At 36.3% G+C, this 21,981-nt stretch overlaps 1 protein-coding gene across 4 annotated transcripts in view; it reads left to right on the top strand.

The window, feature by feature from the left end:
• The window catches only part of PTPN3 (protein tyrosine phosphatase non-receptor type 3), a 165,064-nt gene that overhangs the window by 125,480 nt on the left and 17,603 nt on the right, over nt 1-21,981 (top strand). For all 4 annotated transcript variants that reach the window (XM_048289437.1, XM_048289436.1, XM_048289438.1 and 1 more), the window contains 10 exons: nt 2,925-2,948; nt 4,838-5,036; nt 6,047-6,124; nt 7,104-7,160; nt 13,173-13,329; nt 15,080-15,246; nt 17,854-17,944; nt 18,210-18,271; nt 19,125-19,271; nt 21,371-21,499. In XM_048289437.1, the coding sequence (XP_048145394.1) occupies nt 2,925-2,948; nt 4,838-5,036; nt 6,047-6,124; nt 7,104-7,160; nt 13,173-13,329; nt 15,080-15,246; nt 17,854-17,944; nt 18,210-18,271; nt 19,125-19,271; nt 21,371-21,499 (1,111 nt within the window). The remainder of the gene's footprint in view (nt 1-2,924; nt 2,949-4,837; nt 5,037-6,046; nt 6,125-7,103; nt 7,161-13,172; nt 13,330-15,079; nt 15,247-17,853; nt 17,945-18,209; nt 18,272-19,124; nt 19,272-21,370; nt 21,500-21,981) is intronic.

Below are 21,981 nucleotides of genomic sequence, written 5' to 3'. Positions count from 1 at the left end.
TTTTGCTTATGAATAAAAACCCCAGTTTTAATGGTGAGGCCTCAGAAAAGAGGTGGTAATGGAAGTGCTGGCACACTCAGTCTCCTCAGCCCTGCAGGTGTTACAATAAAAGAAGCTTTAAGACCTTCAAGAACAGCACAAGGGCAAAACCTACAGATGTTTCCTTCAGTTGTTTGTAAAGGGGGAGTTTTGCTACAGTGCTATTGTTTCAGTTGACCCTTTTCTCTCGGGGTTTTATTCTGCTGTAGTTTATCATCCTCGGTTCTCAGAATAGCAGAATTCCCTGGGAGGTCACACCAAAATGAGGAGGAGGTGTCTTTGCTTAAGACCTTTCCATTCTGTCCTTCTGACAGAAGAGGAGAGTTAGACTTTTCAGGGCAAAGACCTCTATTTAAAAGATAATTATCAATAGATCAACCCGTACTGAGTGCAAGATTGAAATGGCATGAATTTAGTTATATTGTGAAGTGAGGAAGAGAAATTACCTGAAGTTTTGAAGTGTTTGCTTGTTTGCTGCACCAATGGAAAGCTTAATCTCCTTGCAAGGAAGAGCTCTCTTCCTTGAGGAAAAAGTTGAATGGCTGGTCTGGTGAGTGTTATCTCATTGTCTTAAAATACAGTCCTTGTATGTTGTGAAATGAGGAAGATGGCTTAGTAAACTGTGAAATACTGTGTAGCCAAAAAAATATCACTTAGTTATTTATGGTTAAGGTATTTTGTCATATTGCTGAGTAATTAAATGTTAGAAATACTATTTAACTGTGTTACGGTGCAAAATTCTGCAGCTTTAGCATGCTGACCTATCAAGGACTTTAGGAAGACAAAGCTGCACTGTCTGATTAATTCTTTTAGACACTGAATTTGGTTGCTTTTCTCAGTCAAATATTTGATCACCTTTCTTTCCAATTTAAAAGGTTACAGAATTTTCAGTTAGTCTTTTAGAGCTAATGTGTTTGAATTAAGGTGCAATAATTTAACAAATCTTCATCAAATAGTACTAAGAATTTATATCCCACATTCAAGCCTTCAAAGGTAGAGATAGTAAAAAAATTACTGTAAGTTTACAGAAGGTCTATGAATGAAACCCCAAGTTGGGTTTTTTTCTTTCTCAAACTGCCTCTTTCTCTCGGGAAGATAGAGGGGAGATAATATATTAGAATCAGAACACTGTGTTGATTTTCGTCATGATTCTATGTCTGTAAGTTTTTGATGAAGACTCTTGAAGTGGGTAACTCAGGGCAATTTTGATTCTGCAAATAATTTGGTAATAGAGCAAGTAGCTCTTTTGTGGCAAAATGTAGAAAAGATGTACAATTCATTGTTCTTTGCCTCACAAGGAAATCCATTAGCTTAACAAGAATAAATTTAATGTTTCTTTATTTTTAGTGTGACTTCCTAAGGAAATAATGCTTAAGTCATTGTACAACCTCTCTGCTTCTGTTTCCACTTGAGACTATTTGGAGAATGCAATCAAATGTAATGTAGGAGATGAGTTTTTGAAGATGCAAAGTTTCTCAAGATTAGTGAAAGTCAGTGACTAGGCAGGAAAAAACCCTAAAACTTTAAGCTGACATTCTCCTCTCACTGAGTAATTAAAGTACAAGTTCAGTGTTTGTCCCATTTAGATGTGGGCTGGTCAGGCAATGAGTTTACATTCCCATAGGATCTGCTTACACATGGGGGGTAAAAAGTCTCTGGGGATTGTGGACAAACAACCAGAGATATTAGTGGGTGAGTGGGGGTGGGTGCCAGTGGAGTCAGAAGTTAGGTATGACTGCAATAAAAGGGGAAGAAGTTTAATGTTTTAAAAGTATTAAAAGTACACAGAACTCAAACTTCCAAAATTCTTCAGGGATCAAGCTTTACCATCTCTGCCTCTCAAAGAAGAATTTCTTCATATTGTCAAATTACATGCAAGGGAACTTAACTAGACTGATACTGGTGCTATTTTTACTGTAATTTTGATGAAATGTAGTACATAATTCTTAGTATCAAGGATGATTTAGAGAGCATGAGTTGAAAAGTTAAGTGTATACTGTGAATTGCCTCCTATAACTTGGCAATTCAGCAATTCTGCAGTGAAACTGAACCTCTTCAAATTTGTATATTTCTAGAATGGACTTACACTGCTCCAGGATTTTTGGTCACTGCTTAATTGAATTTGTAAAGCTATTCCATCTGCCTTAAACTGTGCTTTGCAAGCACATTTTTTGTAACTTTTGCTTTAAAATTTGTCTTAGTAGCACAGCTATTGTTTTAATTGATGTAATATCATTTAGCTCGCTGTTTCAGGTGATTTTTGATGAAGCTGCTTGAATGCATTGGAAAATACTACATACTGCAAATTTTGATTTCTTTTCCATTCTAGATTCTTCTCATTGGTGTAACCACTTTCATTATGCTTTGTTTCAAATGCTTCTGTCAACACCTTCTCTGTTCTCACATCATGAGAATAAGCATTGGAAATGTCAAGCTTCTGAAGCCACCTGTGCTCATTTCTGGCTACCTAAACATAAAGATCTTGCCACATTTTGACTTTTTACAAAATACAGCTGGTGACATCTGTAGTCATGATCCACACCTAAAACTTTCTAAAATGATGTACTGTGTCTGGCTAATTGCCTCTGTAAACTGCATAGTTTGGGTTGCAGTTGCAGATGTGTGCTGCCTGTAGTTGGGCTTGTGTCAAAAGTGGAAGTGAGTGTTCAGAGTTGCCCTGGGATTTTTGTTGAGTGTTTCATAAACACCCTAGTTATCTCATTCAGACTTTCACCATAGGGTTAAGTATTCTTTAATTATGAGCACACCTTTTGTCTTCTATGCAGGCTTTCATTTTTTTTTAATTGGAATTTAGTTCTTGGTTTTTGGTAGATTTTACTTATGTTCATTTAAGGTTGTTTTTGTGTTTGTGTGTTTTTTACCAGGTCATCTGAACAAGAATCACCAAAGTGAGTTTTCTTTACACTTTCTCCTATCTCTAGCTTTAAGAAAAATAATGAAATACATAACTTAAACTTATTTTTCAAAGTAGTGGGTTTGTATGATTAAAAAACACAAAAGTCTTTTAATGAAGATTGTAAAGATTTGTGAAAAAAAAGTAAGTTTTGGGGTCAGGATTTGGAAAGTCTTAAGTTCTAATAGGTCCCTCATCACTATTAACAAAAAAAGTTAGTTAGAAATTGTTGCAAAAGTTTAATGATGATAATCCACTGGTAATTTTTTATAGTGCCAGATGACATTGGCTGAAATATATAATTGTATTTTTCTAGTATTGTTAGATTTCTTTTCTACATTGAAAAATCATTATTTGCTGTAATTTTAACTTGTAAGTGAAATGGTTTTTTTAGAACTATGTTCTGAAAAGCTTATTAGAATGTATGTACATACATACACAGTGTTCCTCCTTGCTTAAGATTGACCTCATAGGAAACATAAAAAGTCTTGGAAGCTATCAGATAAAAACAGGATTTTGACAGTGTCATTATAGTTCCCTACTTCAAAGCATTCCGAAACTATTAACAGTGCGATTGAATAAGATGTCCCAAACACTGAAAAAATATTTTCTGTAGTAACTGAAAATTCCTCAAATATTTCATGAAACACCTTGCTGTCATTGCCAAGTACACATAGTATAACTGAAAGTCAGAAGTATTATGGCAAGAATTCATCTACTTGTTGGCATCTTTGAGGACATTTGTGTTTGTTCCAATCAGATTTTCACAGGCCGAGACATAAGTGTTCACAGTATTGAAGTTTGCTGCAGTGCAAGTCCTGTATGTTAAAAGCCTAAGCTACAGTCCTTGTGTTGTAGTATTACTTCTTCATTGACAGCTAGAAATGGCTGCTGGAAATGGTTCAAAAAAGCTCACAGGTATAGAAGAATACCAAAGCAGAAGTAAATGTTTGAATTTACAATTTTTAATGCCAGGGTTTACTGGGATGTACTTCTGCTGCTTTAACACTGTCAAAATTTGATGTTGCTATACCTGAGCTTTCCCCAAGGCAGATATTTTCACATTAAGTAGTATTTATAAGGATGGAGCAGTTAGTCTGTATGGCATCCATGAGTTTGGTCCACTTAAGGAAGGAGTTTGGTTGTATTAGAGATCTGCATGTCATCCTTTTCATAAGAGGGAATGTAGCTAAATGAATGTTTGTGAAGTCCTAGATCACCATCAGGCAACTTGGCGAATTCCCGCATTTGAGGTTTTTGGTTACTGACTTTTGTTATCATTGAATGTTAAAGTTCTTGAACGCCAGACCTGCACCCTAAGTTAATTCTGTGTCCTTTCATGTGGTTATAACTACCTCGATAACACAATACTTTAACTGTAGTTAAATCTTTCATTGTCACTTCATTTCTTGTTTCTCTGACAATTTACCATGGCTTTTCTGCAAACTGCCTTCTCCCACAGGGTTAAGGTTGAGATGGCATTCATAAGAGGGAGGAATTAAAAAAAAAAAAAATGCTTTGCAGGAATGAGAAAGGAATCACAGCAAAAGATGTTTCATGGATAGAATTGGCAACTGAAGTGCATTTCCCTTGCTGCTCTCTCCATGTGTTACTGTGGATTCCTGTAGCACTGCAACAGTGCCTTTCACTGCTAACATCCAAATATTTTGCTTAAAATGGTTTTGCTATTCCAGAATTTTTGTCCATTCTTCCGGATGTCCACTGATCAAATAATAGGCTTAGATTAAACTCCAATCCTGTTTCCCTGCACTTCCACTATAAAGTGGTATTAAATCTTTTAACTCTTAAAATTTGCTCTTTTTAATTCTTAGTTTAAAAATCTGGATAACATACCTTAGTAATATTTATCCTTCTTCAATAAAGGAATGTATTGGGAAACAGTCCGACGCGGAGTTGTCTGACCCGTCTCTCACCTAAAGCCTTGGCTCAGTCTCCCAATGGCGTTGGCAGCATTTCTGGCTCTTACCCATTGGAAGGGGTGGATAAGCAGTTCTTAGAAACATATGACAACGTTGCAAAAAGTAGCTTGACGGAAGATTCCAGTCAGTACTACTGCGATAAGGTATGTTCAGTTGTGTGCTTTTAAAGTCGGAACTAGTAGTGAGTGTGACTTTGAGCTGTGGTTTAAGAATGCACAGAAGTGGTGGCTGTATTTCAAGATGGGCATATTTTAGGCAGTGATGAGATCAGATCTTGTGTTACTACTTGCATTTATCCAAGGCTGTGAGATACGGTATGATAAACAAGCTTGCCAACTGGATTGATTTCTGAAGTGTCCAGCATTCCACAAGCGTCAGGGAAAGTTCCTAGTGAAATAGAAATCCTTACATGATTAAATCTTGTTTCTTCCAAGGATAAAGATCAGCTAACTCAAGTTGCTATATGTCTGAATAGCAGACACAACTCTGCTTTATCCCATGCATCTCTTAAGGATGACTAAACATCATCCTTTTAAGTTCTGACCTGGCTGGAGAGCAGCTGCTCCCTGCTAACCTTATGGTAGTGGATCATTCTTCCCCAGCTTGCTCCAGAGGGGTTCTGGCTAAAAGTAGGCCCTTAAAATCAATTAAAACAACTAATTAAAATTAATTAGAAAAGTTATATCATTTCCAACATGTCCATTAGCTGCTGATGCATTTTAATTCTTCTACCTTGTGGACCTGTTGCAAAAAACACACCTATTTAAAGGAGAAAAATGAGGGGAAAAAATAGTTACTTCACAGTTCTTAGAGTAGAATCAATTCTACTTGTGCTTCACCTAAGCTTTTAATGACAACAGGCTGAATCTTTAATAGCATTTATAAATTGGGAAGGAAAGCTAAGATGAGAGTAACAATGTTATGACACAGCAACCATAAAACATGTTTGCTGAGATGTATGTTGCTATTTTTACTGTTTAAAAGGCTACTACCATAGGTATATTCTACAACCATATCCACTTCCTATTTTAAAGGCGGATTTATATAGAGTATTTTTGTTCAGCACATCTAAATTTGGATGCACTGTTTTCTAATTTGCTGATACTTTATTTTAAAAATTTGAAGACTTGCTTTCTTTTTCTGTATATTGCAGAATGATCTAATTGAGGGAGATTTACTTTTGGTGCGTATCATACCAGATGAAGAAGGGAAGTTTGGATTTAATCTAAAGGTAAACCAGCTGTCTTTTAGTTATTTTTAAATGCTTTTATCTATAAAGTGCTTTAAGTTCATGTTTATTTTTATGTTTTAATATAATGATTTGGAGAAAACACTGTATTTTACAGGAATTTCTTATGGACTGAGAGTTTTTTGAAGTGGCAGCCTAATCCTTAAGTGTTAAAGCAAAACTTACAGAAATAAGCATCTAATAGTTCTCTGGTTTTCAGTTGCATATATTATGGGCATGGCATATATCCAAGGCACACTGCCTATTTGGCTGCTGAAATATGAACTCAAAAGCCTAATTAAAGGCATAAGCTTTTGAAAAATTGGACCTCTGTATTATAAAACAATTTAAATAGTTTAATTTTATCCATTCGAAATCACAGTGGAAAGTTGAAAATTAATATATGAAGAAAATGAAAATTACTATTGATAATTGAGTATTGTAAATGTTTTAGATTACCTCACTGAATTTCCATTTAAGCAGAGTATTGTAGATTAGCCATAATATCAAAATTAGAGCAGAGTTTGATCTTTTCCCCTTGGCTATTTATTGGTGGGGCAGCAATAGAATGTGATGCAAAGAAAGTAAGGAAGTACAGTTGTTTGGTACTTTGATCCTACCAGATTCCTTGCGCACTTGTCACAACATCTAAGAAGACTCTGCCTTGTAAGTTCAAGTGTTAAGGCTTGCTTCAAGCACAAGGTTACAATAAATGTTTCATTTTATCTGTTTATTGCCTATTAAAATGTATGGCCAGAAAAAGACACCCAATCTAGTTTACTGGAAATTGGTACACTTAAAGACACCACAACCCACCCCCTAATTCTCTGTTTACTGATGAAAATTCAGTCCTACCAACCCTGTCTATGATGACGCAGCATAAAAAATTTATATAGAAAGAACAAGAAGTGATTACTCGTTTTAAATGCTGCTTATGCTTAATGATGTATTTATGGTTGCTGTTTACTTGCCATTCCTCTAGGGTGGAGTAGATCAGAAAATGCCACTGGTGGTATCAAGAATAACTCCAGGATCACCTGTAAGTAAATTTTTGAGGCCTTTAATCCCTTCCATTGTTACTCCTTCCACCTCTCAAAGGTCTGTACACGTAGAAATTTGCACACCTATAACCAGTATGAGATAGCAGCAGAGCTATTCTCTTTAGGTATTGGTTTAACCAGTCATTTTAACCAGAGATTAAAAGATCTGGAAGTGTTAGCCAAACAAGATACAAGTAGAAAGTATATTTGTGTTCTCCTGTCATCTCAAAAAGTGCATCCTGAACTGCAAAATTCTTGGTGAAGGGCAAGGACTGAGGATAAGGAACACCTTTTACTGAAGAAGTAAATAATTTGGGTCCCTGCACCCTAGAAAAAATAGCTGGTTTGAGGGAGTTGTTGTAGGGATCCGCAAGATTAGGAGCACTGTGAAAAGGGAATTCCAGCAGAAATATAGGCTACTGAATTAAGTTTGTGAAGGTCAGGTTCTTCATGTTTGGTGAAGTAGTTCTTTGTGCAGAAGATAGTAGTAGACCTGTGAAACTCCTTGACAAAGGATGCTGTGGTTAAAACAATTTTGTATGTGGTCAGGAAAGGACAAATACTTGGGGGAGAAAACCTGTTGTTATTGACTATTCAAGCCACAGTAGTCTGAAGAAATCCTTAGGGCTAAAATTATTTATAGAATGGGAGAGTACTTGGTGGGAGAGAGGGAGCATAGAGAGGGAGCATATGTTTACTCTGTTCCTGTTTTGCCATATATTTTTTGCTTATGGAAATACTTATAGACTAGGTGAAATGTTTATAAGAATCAGTAGAGTCATTTAATTCTTCCATTGAATTGTGAAATACTAATAGGAACATAAAATCTTTTTTAACTTTTTTCTAAATAATTAAGACATAGTTAAATCAGATTTTTTTCACTTGCCTTTTTCCGAACTATATTTCCTAACTCTCATAAAATAATTTCAGTGCAGACTTGTTAGGAAATATTACTGACTTAATCCTAAAAATACAGTCACTCTGAATCTTCTGACTCTTCTGAAATTTGATAAGCAGTCACAGGACTGATATCTAAATTTCGTTATGCAAATCAAGCTAAAACAAATTGCTTGATGTAGTGGTTTGGTCCAAAATACTCATTGCTGTTTACCTTCTGTGAGATAAGAATTAGGAAAAACGCAAAGCAGGTGCTAAACTTGAAAGAATATAAAGAAGTTTATTAACAGACCTAAAAGGAGAAAAAAAAAAATCATACCACACCTTCAGAACTCTTCTCCTCCCCCCCCACCTTTCTCCCTTCTCCCACTGACAATGTAAAAAGACAACCCTTGAGATGTTCAGTCTGTTTATCACTTCCATAATAACCTTGTTCAGTCCATTTAGGAAGAGGAGTCTCTCTTGCTCATGCTATGAACACATTATCACAACGAGACAGCCGCCCGGGGTTGGTTCTCTGCTTGCATGTGAGTCCCTTCCCCCGACTTGCAGCTTTTCCCACAACTGCTTTCGAGGGTCCACTCTTGAAGTTTTTTGGGGTACAATTTTAAGGTTGAGCCATTCAGAAACAAAAGTTCTCTTCACCCATCTCTGGGAGCATTTCATCTCTAAGAACAGAAGCCCTTCTCCTTCCCTGGGAGCAAAGGGTCTTCCTCATCTTCATCTTTAGGACTATCTCTGGGAGCATCTCTAGGAACTGAGGTTTTCTCCTTTCCCATTTGGAGCAAAAGTCCTCATCTGGTCCATCTCTCCCTGTTCAAACTTCTCATGAAATTACAGCTGCATCAGCATCTGCCTATCTCAGCGCAGGTGCTTTTGCTCACAAGTACAAGTTGAACTCTCCACCCCCCATATCTTCATGAAATTACAACAGGTACTCTGATGCATCATAGCTTTACAACAGAATTTCAGCTTTAAGCATCTCCTCTTTCTCTTCCCTCAGGTTTTCAGCTCTTCATAGCACTAAAAGGGTTAATTTCACCTAGGCCTTGCAGCTGGAATGACGCTTATCGCTGTTGGTCACCTGACCTCTGCCGGACAGCGGTGCCGATTTAGCTGAATCTTGGCTGCACTGGAGCGGGGGAGCCGAGCTGCTCCGGCTGCACATAGCAGGGCTGGGGGGCTGGGGGGGGGGGGGGGGCGGGGGAATGTTCCACAGGTGGAACAGGGCCCATCGGCTCCAGGATGGCCGTGGCCCAGCCTGGCCTGGCCTGAGCAGAGCCTGGCCGGGCCCGCTGGCCCCCGCACGGGGCCCGCAGCCACCTGTCCCAGCACCGGAAACGAGACAGAGAGGCTCTGCCTCGGAGTTTCCTATTCTTAAGTGTGGATCACAGAGGCGGTTACAATTTTAAGTGGCTCAAAGAATTGTCCATATTCAACCTGGCCGGCTGATAGGTTCTGTTAGGTCACAGAGGAGCTGTAAGCACCCCTTTGCAAGAACATCACTTCCAGGACTATGCTTTGCTAACCCATGACACTTGAGAAGTGATTTTTTGGTCACATTTATGATTTTTGGCCAGACTTACACAGTTCATAGTACTCCTTTATGAACTATAATAATTATTTGAATAAAAGTTTGCTACAAAATTATAATTATAACTTAAGTGTAGGAATTGAAAATAAAACAGTCCTTAAGACATTTCATGGTCAACCTAGCAAATATTTTAAGAGTGATTTGAGATTCTGAAATTATATAGGGCAAACAGGCTCATTCCCCAACCAGAGAATGAAAGATGTTTCTCCAGAAGCAGTTGTTTCCTTTGGCAGATTCAGATGGTCTTCTGGAAAGTATTGATCTGTATTTTTTTCTCTTGGATTGGAAAAGGACTGGACTTCTAACTTTAAACACTTAATTGAAGTGTCTCCCTTTGGTGTCATAGGCATGGACAAGAGTGACCAAGTAGCTCTCTAAGCTAGTACACCATGAAATGAGCAAGTTACCAGGATCACAGAAAAAATTTGAAACAATTTTCCAATATAACACTCAGTAGCAGTGTTAGGGAAATCATGTCATGTTATAGCAAGAGGAAAAAAATATACTTATTTTTAGATAATAGCAGTATGAACATTGATTATACTGCTTTCCATAAACGAAATTTCTCCATTTCTTTACTGTTTGATGAAATGTGGCTGATATTTCCAAGTTCAAATCTAACCATCTATGGAATGCATTTTTATATTATTTTAGCTCAGTTATTCCTTGCCTTCATTGCTACTATTTTAACTTGCTCTAGATTCACTCATTACCCTGTAAATTGTCTTCAGCGCTGCTATTTGGTAATACTATTTGCTCAGATTATTTCTCAGGTTTGTAGGTCACCTTTCTCCCACTTTCCTACAAAATGATGTGCATTTCTTGTATAGGAGGGGAAACAAATCTACTCCCCAAAATAAGGCAGTATTTTCCTTTACACATCCTAAAGTTCTTTTTAAAAACCCTCTCTAGTAAAGCTGCAATGTAGTATGCTGGGAAAATTGTAGGACAGACTAGCCAAAAATTGTTGTGAGAGCACATTTTAGTGAAGGAATAACCATTTATTGCATCTGTTTGGTTTTGCTGTTTTGGTTTTTTTCTTAATTAAGAAGTCCTATACTGATTTTTTTTTTTACAAACAGTGAAAATGTCCTCAAGTGCTAAAGAGGTCATTATGGTTTTATTTAATAGAGCTTTTAATGAGAAAAAAAGCATGCATGCTTCTTGGAGCAATAGAAGGTGATTAGCATAAAATGACACATTGGGTGTATCAATAGGACAGGGAGGCTTTGACATAATTAATTGTCTGGAAAAGCTCAGTGTCTGAAAAATCTACAAATTATGTTTGCATAGGAGGAATTAATTCTCCTTTGAGATATATTTTATATAGTTAGGTGATTCAAATAAGAAAGCCGAGTCATTAACACATCACGTGATTTACAAAGTTTGTTTGAGCAAAGATATTAGTCTCCATCTGAAATAAATACTAATCGCAGCCGGCCAAGAAATCGAAAATATAGACAAATACAGGAGCTCGGAAACCATTCCAAGTTCTTCTTGACATTTTGACTCTCCTACACGGCCCTGATATGGTCTTTAGATCACCTATCTTTTCACATATTTGTATTTCAGAGGGAATAACTTAATATTATTTGAGAGAGATTAAATTATACGGTCATTCATAGTTACATTCTTCAGTCTTCCCTTTGTAAATTGTACAATATTATGGCAAGGGTGTTCTTAGGGAGCTGTGTATACCTAGTTAAATCAGTGCTGAAGAACATCATGGCTGTTCCTAATTCCCATTCTTTTTCTGTTTACATTTCTTATGATTCATTTTCAATCTTCCCTATCCTTCATTATTTTTTTTCCTTATTTCTATGGAAAAAGTTGGGAAAAACTATTTCTTCTTTAAATTTTTAGTCAGCTTTTCTGCATGAGATGTTTTCCTCCTGCATGCATCTTTCTTTTCTCTTGCTTCTTTCTCTTCTTCTTTGTCTGTTTTGTGGCACTAAGACAGGTCTTAAGTTTTCTTTCCTTTTACTTTGTTCTCTGACACAAATGACTCCCAATTTATTTTCTTCATATTCTTGCCTGATTTTTTTTTTAATTATACATTTTACTTCTTGTTGATTTTTTTCATTATCATATCTCCTTTCCACCTCTTATTTATTATTTGGTAATATCAATATGTTAGGAGCCATCAGTGCAAGGCATAATCAGGATTGGATCTAATTTTAATGTCTTGTTCACACTCAGGGTTTGGTGATAGTTGTTTGGTAGGGCTAATTATATTGAATGAATAAAGCTCAGGGAACCTGTGCTGGCTGTTAAGGAAATACAGGGAACACTTATGAAACAATAAAAGCAGTAAAGGTCTGTGTCTCATTCATACAATAAATAAATGAAGTTTATAGAAGTATATCACTCTTGTGTAGCTGAAGACTTCCTAGACAAAATAAAATTAGGATAGCAATGGAAATAAAATTGTTACATTACTTTACACTCAAAGGTTGTAGAATCCTGCACATTCCTATTAGAGAATCACAGAAGGTTGGAAGAGACCTGGACATCATCTCGTCCACCCCCCTCCGCTCAAGAGTCACCTAGAGTCAGTTGCCCAGGACCATATCCAAATGGCTTTTGAGTGCTCCAAGGTGGGAGATTCCACAGTATCTCCAGGCAGCCTGCTGGAGTGTTCAGTCACCATAGCAGCAGAACTGTTTCCTGATGTTCATATGGAGCCACCTGTGTTTCAGTTTGAGCCCTTGGCTTCTGATCCTGTCACTGGCACCACTGAGAGCTTGGCTTCATCTTCTCTGTGCCTTGCCCTCAAATATTTATGTACATTGCAAGATCCCCTTGAGCCTTTTCTTCTCTATGCTAAATACTCCCAGCTCTCTGAGCCTTCCTTCATGCAAGAGCTGCTCTAGTCCCTTAGTCATCTTTGTAGCATCATCATCATATCCTGGCCATAGCTTTAATTGCTTTGTGCTGGACATAGGACTAAGCATACTGAGGTGTGTGGCAGAAAAATAGCCAAACAAACCCTGGAGTCCAGCAGTTAATCTAAATATAAACAAGAATCTACAAAATAACAAAGATATGACATGTGTATGGATTTCTTTGAAATTTAAAAAGTGCATGCCTGGGGAATGTCATGTTACTTAAATCATGTTCATGAAAATCATATTTGGACTTCTTAGTATTCACTGCATAAAAATGGACTGAATTATTTTATATGCTCAAAACTCTTTTTCCAGAAATTCAGAGGTTGTTGAGGCTTGGAGTCTGAAATACAGATCTTTGAGAGCAATCTGATGATGGCTGTTTGATTAACGTGAATTCCTTTTATAGCTATCAATATGCTGTTCGAACTGTTCCTTATCGTCATGGAGAGCCTTTGAGGCATGCGAGCTTTAGAGCTGAATCCTTTGATAGATCTTCTGATACAGAATATGAAACTTTGTCAGGAGAACTGTGAAGACTTTGCTTACATGATGTACTTAATATCCTTATACGTTCCTGCTTGCACAGCTGGATGCGATGACATTAATGTGTTTCTTTGGTCTTGAAACAGGCTGATAAATGCATACCAAAGCTGAATGAAGGTGATCAGATAGTATTAATTAATGGCCGAGATATCTCAGAGCACACGCATGACCAGGTGGTCATGTTCATAAAAGCCAGCAGAGAATCTCACACAAGAGAGCTTGCACTTTTGGTCAGGAGGAAAGGTAACTGGGCTAATTTTATTCACTTCTAATATTTTTGAGACTGTTTCTCTTATGCTTGTGTTATACCCTCTTCTGTTTGCATAAACATGTTCTCGGTGCACTTGGAATAGGTCTGTGGAAAAAGTAGGTCTCACTAAATTCAAATTAGTAGTACAAGTAGTTTAAACTATATAGGTTCTTACCATTGCAACAAAGAATCTAGCAAGTTAGAATTTCTTCTTATCTTTTGGTCTAAATATCTATGAGAATAAATAGTCCCTTGAAAGAGTTTTTTTGGTGATGTGGGGTGTTGGGTTTTTTTTTGTAAATAAAGGATAATTTTATGACACACACACCCCCCCCCCCCCAATTGCAGGTTCACAAAAACTCATGGGCTGTTCCCCTGCACAATTATGAGACGAAACAAGTCAAATAAGCTGCTCCTCACCTTATTCTTACAGTAGACATTTTGTGACAGTACTGAGTTAAACCTTTGCTGGCTGCTTGCAGAACTGCTGCCTGCAAAGAGGAGACAATATTTGAAATATGCAGGGTCTTAAGCCTGTAAGTTTAAAAATGGGGAACTCATCCAGCTTGGCTTTGTTTACTCCCTACTTAAAGACCTGTAGATCCCAAGAGCTTTCAAATGAGGTGAAACTCTTAATTTATTATTTGTTTTCCTTAAGAGGTACGGTAAGACATTAGCACCCACAATTACACGGAGTTTCTGATTACACGAAGTTATAAAAATCTGAAGGGTTTATGCATTACTGGGAAACAGGAGTGAATGAAACAGCCTAAGTGATATGTACTTCTGTACCACTGGCTTTATTTAAAACTTACTGTGTTTCTAGAAAGACAGATGGGCTCTTTATTTCATTTTCCACAGGCTTTATGCAGCATTTAGTTTTCCCTTAACTTTTCTAGTTCCCTTCCAACTTACGGATAAGAGAAATCTGCTTTTATCTAAAGATAACCTGTGGCCCTAAACCAGTCATTTTGTATAGGCATGAGTATGAACAGCTCCCCATTTTCTGAAGTTTGGCAGATATGAACTGTTCCCATCACTGCAGAGAATAACCACAGCTGGGCATGTTTGGTGATACAATACCTTTCACAGGGACAGAACTGCTATGCAGATTACTTCAATTATGTTTGTCATGTTCTGCAATGTGTTAGCAAGGAATGTTGTAGAAAACAGATTAATAATTTTTTTAACTTTAGTTAGTTCCTTCAATGTGAGCATAAGAAATTGCAAAAGATAATTCTGTGGCTTCTCTAATGGCAAAGGAGTGTGATGTAAGGATTTTTGCATTTGTTTTGCTGTTGGAGGTCCAAACGTATTAAAAAAAGGGTTTTTGTAGAGATATTCCATTAATTATGGCCTATACTTTTTTAGGAAAAGCTCCCTTGTTTTTTACCATGGTCGATGTTGTGTTTCATTGGCCTATCTAGCAGTTCATTCTGTAAGACAAGGTTGCAAAAAACTCCTTGTGCTTGGAATTCAAGTTCTTTGCCTTCATAAACAGGCACTTTGCATTTTTCTTTCAGAAGATCATAGGGACATTTTACTCTTTATAGTTTCTACAGTAATATAGTACAAAAAGAAATGCAATTAAATGTGTTGCTATTTGCTTTCCTGAGGTTTTGCAAACTGTTGTTATTTCAAGCTATTTTTTATTATTATTAGCTTTATAGCTAATTTTTTATATCTGTTAAAAACACATTAATGCTGTATGTAATGGATTATAACTTTGTACACATCTTTCAGTAGTGAAACCATTTGTGGAGCCCAAATCAGAAGATGAAGCTGATTCCCACACTGTCCCAGAATCTATTCTTCCTGCTTGTTCTGAATCTGGTGGTGATACACTGGAGGAGTCTATGGAGCAGCTAAGAAGAGGGCTAGAAAGCGGCACTGTCCTTATTCAGTTTGAGGTAGGTAATACTCAACTCTGTAATGCTGTTAGCATAGACCAATAGCTGTAACCAGTGTGCAGTATAGGGGTTTTAATTAATTGTAAATCTCATTGTTCCTGATCAGTCTTATCTCAAGAGAGCAACAATTTGACTTGCCCGTCAGTTTCGCACTTCACTACTTAGAATAGGGAAGAATGAATTATCAGTCTTACACAAAATACCATCTGTGGAGAAAAATGTGTTTGAATTAGTGTGTTTCTGGCTCAAGTACACAAAGTTCACTAAATTAGTATTTTTTCTGCAGTTGTTAATTTATTGAGTAGAATAGTGGGATTTTGACAGAGGTCAGTCTTGTATTTTATTTCTTTTTCTAGGTTCTTCAATGTGTTAGCAAGGAATGTCATAGAAAACTAATAAAATGCTTTATATTTTATTAAATTAGTTCCTTCAGTGTTAGTAAGAAATTCCAAAGGATAATTCATCTGTTTCTCTAATGGCAATGGAGTGCAGTGTATGTACATTTGTGGTTGCTTTATTGTTGTAGATTCAAACATTTATAGTAGCTCTGGATAAACCCTACTTTATTATGATTTATAAAATTGGCATTGAGTTCTGGAGTAACCCCTTCTGTCATTGAAAGCTTGTAGAACAGCAATAAAAATTTTCCCTTTTGGTATTTTTTCCTTCACTGCTTTTTTTAAAGCTGTAGAATTTAATGGTAATGGCTGAAGAGTCGTGGTATTGTTTATTGCAAAACCACTCTTTTTATGAGGTTTGCTTCTTTACACGATTTCTGAGAATTAAAATTCCCCTGTTTTTAAGGAATTGTAGACAATGGTTCATAACTGCTTTCTAAAATCCACAGCACTGGATGCAATGCAGCAATTACAATGAATCTGTTGGCTATTGAAGCAGTAACTCAAAAATGTGAACTGACCTTTCAATACTTTCTTATTGTCAAATTTGTTGACTCAATTTGTGCACAAATTTTCTGTAGTGAACATCATAGGGTATTTGATCCTTTATTATATTCTGATATATGATATTATGATATTCATACGATATTTGATCCTATATTTTATCCTTTTTTTTATGGCACTATTTATAAAAGGATATTACAGAGAAAGCACAAAACCTTTTTGAAATCTAATAAACTAGGGGACCGCTTAGTGGCCTTCTTGCTTCGAGTTCATTGTTTAGAGATCTTCAGAACCAGAGGTAATGGCAGTGTCTCCTCATCAGCTTTGGTGACTCTCAAACTCTCCATTCAATTTAGTAAAACAGTAACTAATTAGCCAGTAGACTGTGAATAATCAAGTTTTTCCAGATATCTACCTCCATTTAATCAGAATTTAAGGAATGTGTCAACAGCAAGTGACTGTTTGCCAGGCATCAATGAAGCTCGAGAATGATTACTGGACTTTAAATTATTCTTCCTTGTCTTCCTGAAAAAGGCAGAAATTGCAACCTGGCTCTAGTAAAGTGGAACTTGACTTATAACAAACAGAAGCTTTTCCATTACATATATTATCAAGTTCTCTTCTCACATGGCTTGTTTATGTTGTATAAGTTAAAAAATGCAGTGAGCTGTGATACAGAGTTTTACGGTCCAGTAAATCTCAGTAGAATAAATATTTTTGTGTGTTGCTCTTTTTCTCTCAACGAGAAAGTAGGGGATTTTAGCCTCCTATTTGTTTCATTCCATTTTATGTATGGAACAATATTCAAAATCTTCATTAAACATGTAAGACGTAGTGAACTCTTTGGTAAGTGTTCAGTGAAGGATGTAAAACTCTGGCATAGCCGCGTTAATAACTCAGTTCCTAAGGTGCTTTTCTATACATTTAATATATACAAAAGCTATAGTTGTATAATTACAGTTCTTAATGTTTTGTTATTGTTGTTTTTTCCTCTCTGTACCTTTTTTTTGTCTTGTTTGATGTACTTAGAAGCATAAATCATTAGGGTTTGAAAAGAACTCTAAGATCATAGAATCCAATCATTAACCGAACACCAACTTCACAATTTTGGTTACACACACATTATATATACCCTATTTCATATGTCCACATTTACTCCAGATAAAGTTTGCTACATAAGGGTTGGCCCAAAAATGAAGAAGTCAAATGTTAAGAGATTGCAATAAATTGAAGTTTTGGTTTTTTAGGTACTTGCAGGATTGAAATGGATGGGTTTAGTCCAGAGAATAAAATTTTTTCTGAAATTTTTATACTATAGTTGATTTCAGAATATAAGTCTGCATCTATTTTTTCGTTCTGATGACATTCATTGGTCCCTCGTTCTACCCTCAACCACTGTTGTCCTTCTGGTCTGTGATTTTATAAGCAAAAGGCAAACTTGCACAGTAACAGTTTTTATCAATGATGCTCACATGCTGTTTTTGGTTTGTTTTTTTCCTAGATGGGTAGCAATAATATAAATTCTTGTCACGTTAAATACAAAAACCTCTCAAGTGAATTCTGGAGAAGGATAGGAAAAATATTAAAGAAAATAAGGATTTTTTTTTTTTCAGTCTATATATATATATTTGTGTGAATGTAATTAGTGGGTGTATTGCATAATCACATCCCTCAAAATCTTATAATTTTTCATTCTACTTTGCAGCAACTTTATAGAAAGAAACCAGGATTGGCTGTTACATGTGCAAAGGTACCTCAGAATATGGACAAGAACAGATACAAAGATGTTCTACCTTGTGAGTCTTAAGTACAGTTTCTGCCTATTTTGCATTTTAAAATTGCTGTATTGAACTTGCTGATTAAAGATTTCATTATATAATTGAAGTCATGTAATTGGTCATTTTATTTTTCTAAAAGGAAATTTATTCTGGTTTGTATTCTGCTGTTTGTGTCTCTGCAATTCCTGAGCTTTTTTTTTTTAGCTTAATAGAGGGGAAGCATGTCCCTTAATTGCTAATTTTACTCCCTTTTTCTTGTGTGTGTGTGTGTGTGTGTGCGCAGATGATGCCACAAGGATAATACTGCAAGGAGATGAAGATTACATTAATGCAAATTATGTGAATGTAAGTCATACAGAGACCTGCATCTACTCACTTACTATATTACTAAAGCAGACTAAATTTGGGTTTTTTAGGGAATAAGGATATTTTGTTTTAAATTTGGGGATTTGTAAATGTAAAAGATGTAAAGTTTCATAATGTAAAAGATTGTGTTTGTTGGGAAACAAGTGACCATCCTAACATACAGTGGGTGCTACCATGTGGAAATGTGCAGAGTCTTTAACCAGTAACAATTGTTTTATTTTTCCATATACTTCAAATGCTGAAGTTGTCTCCATAAAAGTAAGCCTCTTTCCCTCTAGAACCATTTACAGCCTATCAGCTATGCTATGAAGGATCCAGAAGATAAACCAGATCCTTGGCTTCCCTAATCAATCAAGTGCAGGCTGGGAGTCAGGGAAAAGAGGGGAAAATGAGTATATATTTGTGTCAGATACATAAGCTAAGCACCTAAATCACAGAGTCAATTAACTTCCTGTGTTTAGTATCAGGCAGTAAACAGCTTTTGCTAGTGTACCTTTGGTGCATATACCCTGCCATCATTCCTTACTAAATGTTAAAGAAAATTTAGAAAACTTTGCAGTTTCAGGTTTTCAAGTACATTTTCACTATTAATCTTCTATTCATAGGTCAGCATCTAGAACTATAGAATCTGTGCTTTACATCTGTTTTAAATGATTTAATGATGTAAAAATGATTTAAAAGTTTTTCACATAACTAATTGTGATCTTGGCTGTCTTATTACTTTTTGCCTTAATCGTCCCTCAAAACTTCCTGTTTGAATGAAATGCTGAGTTAAAATAGTTCTTGAGTAGTGAGAGCAAACTTAAGGTAGGATTTTTCTTTCCCTCTGTAGATGGAAATTCCTTCTGCTGGCATTGTGAACCGGTACATTGCTACTCAGGGGCCTCTTCCACACACATGTGCACACTTCTGGCAAGTAGTGTGGGACCACAAATTGTCACTGATCATCATGTTAACAACTCTCACTGAACGAGGACGGGTAAGTGCCCAGGTTCTTTGTATGCTGAAGAAATGTACTGTACCTTTGAACTTTTTTCCATTGTTATGGTTAAATAACCCTAAAAGAGGCCAACTTACTCTGTTGAATCATCCTTCTGAAGGCTAGGCTTTCTGAATTACTTGGAGGGAAGAGTTAGTCCTCATTCTGCTTTTTGTTATGCTGCTTTGCAAACAAACCAGCTGTCTGCATTCACTCTGTTGTGCTGATCAGACAGGTACTACGTGCTGTTACTTTTTCCCCTGAGTATTGGGCTCCATGTGTCAGTTTCTCTCCAAAAGATTCAGCAAATGTCTGGAAGCATTGAGTGGGTCGAGCAAACCTTGTGGTCCAGCTGTAAAAAGAAGTCTGCCATTGTGGTATTTACTAGCGATCAGAATTTAGCTTGCTTATTTTTATTTACATCTCAGGTTCTTTCCTAGAATTGCTCTGATAATTCTTCTAATTATGTTTAGATAAATTCTGTCTGTCCTTGAATTTTGGAATAGTATAGTGAAAATCTGGTGTATTTTGACTTAACGTGTCCTTTGTAGTTTTAAGATAAAGTTTTTCGATTAAGTGGAAGGTTTGAAGTGGTTTTGAAGTTTTAGAAGCTGAAAACGCAACAGTTGGATTTTTTAAGAGGTGGAGAAGGTGATGACTCCTGTGTGCCTTCACTGTAGCCTTTAGCTGTATTTCCTGTGTGATCTGTCCTACACTATGAAGTTTATCTGGCACCCCAGTCAAAACCCAGTGTTTTTAGAAAGCAAGGGAGTGAGTATTTGAAGTCTTAAATAGCATAAAGATTGAGATGTAAGGAAGGACAGGTAAGCAACAATTAGGTTCTAACTGCAGTCAGGTTATGTAGCTGCTCATGGAAGCAGACATCATTGAACATCACCTGACATAAATATACTCCCTTCATCTTTTGATTGTATTGGTGCATTCATTTCCTTGTATTGAGGAGAAACAGATTAGTAATAGTCTGGAGTTCATCCAGTGAGCTGGAAACTTCAAGGCAATTGTTGATATCTTCTAATCATCCTGCTGGTACCTTTGCACACCAGACACTTTTTATGAGCTTTGTTTGCTTTCAGAAATTATTTAGATTTGCTCAGTTTGTAGCTGAACTTTCAGAGACAGAAAAAGATGTATGTTCTTGTCAAGAATATCCCCATTGGCAAATGCCAAACCTTTTCCCAGTCCCTAGAGGTTTTACATTCCGGACTATCTCTTTCCCATGGTGTTAAGATTTGTACAATGGAATTTTTTTTCTCCACAGTACTGTTCATTTTTTTAGAAATAAGTACGTTATTTTGGCTTAAATTTGAAGGGGAAAGTATTTAAGATAAATTACCACAGTAAAAATTTCAGGCACGATGGTTATAATTTGGATTTCAAGCCTCTGAAAATTGAGCCCTATTAAAGGTAAAATTAAGAAATTTTAACTTTTCAAAAATTCCAGCTCTTGCTACTCTGTGATTTAAGTTACGTACAAAAACAGCTTTGAACTTTGGGCAGGTTGCAGTGTCACATCAAAGTTTTGATTATTTCCACAGGTGGAGATTCCACATTCTCATAGGGCTTCTTGTTTCTCTGCTCGTCCTTGTTTGTGGAATTTCTTTGCCAACATCTAGTCAGAATTTCCCTTGTTGCTTCTTTACAGTTGCCTCTTGTCCTTTCATCGTTCACTTTCAAGAAAAGTGTGGCTCTGCCTTTGCTGTAACCTGCTATTAGATGGCTAAAGTTAGTTACAAGTTTAACCCCTGCACTTCTTTTCTTAAGACAGAATAAATCCATCTTTGTTCTCCATCATTATGCCTGGAGAAGTCATTCTAGCAATTACAGATAAGCAGCAGACAAAGTATCGTGCATCCAATTTACCTGAATATTTATTATAAATCACTAAAACAGAAGTTTATGGAGAATTTAACCTATTTTGTCCTGTTATTTTTCAATTTGGATGAAAAATATCCCACCAGCAAACCAGAACAGAATTTATACTGCTCTTTGAATTCCCTGAACCACGACATAGGAGGGAAGGCTGGAAACAGAAGGGCTTGTATACAACTGTCTTGGTGTGTGCCTAATTTTCTTTACAGACCAAATGTCACCAGTATTGGCCTGATCCACCAGATGTAATGGAATATGGCTGCTTCCGTGTCAGATGCCACTCTGAAGACTGCACGATTGCGTATGTTGTTAGAGAAATGGTCATTACAAACGTTGAGGTAAATGCCCCTTGCCTTTAATTATCCTCAAACAAGCTGAATGAATACATTTATAGATGTTTTATATATTATATTTATTTTATTTATTATTTTATTTATAGATTCGTGTTTGACAATGTATATGTCTGTGTGTGAATATGCATGTGTCTATATATACACGCACATTTTTTAACATAGAATATGTGTATATTATATGGATCAACATGATTATTTCTTTAGAGCTTCTTCAAAGACACACTGTTTGAAGTTCTATAATATATTATGCTGCACAGGTACTGCAATAAGCATCATAAGGAAGTTTAGTGCTTTTCTCTAAATAGTTTTGCAGTCACTGACTCTTCACAAGTACTTTAATTTATAATGAGAGTGTTTTCCTAAGTAAATCTGCTCTTTCAAGGATGAAATATGGGTCACTTGGTTAATGGCACATGCAGCTAGAACAGCGAATAAAGAAGTAAAGTGTAATAAAGTTGTTTTGAGAG

The sequence above is a fragment of the Corvus hawaiiensis genome, chromosome 30 (genome assembly GCF_020740725.1).
Source record: "Corvus hawaiiensis isolate bCorHaw1 chromosome 30, bCorHaw1.pri.cur, whole genome shotgun sequence".
Taxonomy (NCBI): Eukaryota; Metazoa; Chordata; class Aves; order Passeriformes; family Corvidae; genus Corvus; species Corvus hawaiiensis.
Note: the sequence above shows the minus strand (reverse complement) of the source record. Positions and strands in the feature narration are given on the sequence as shown.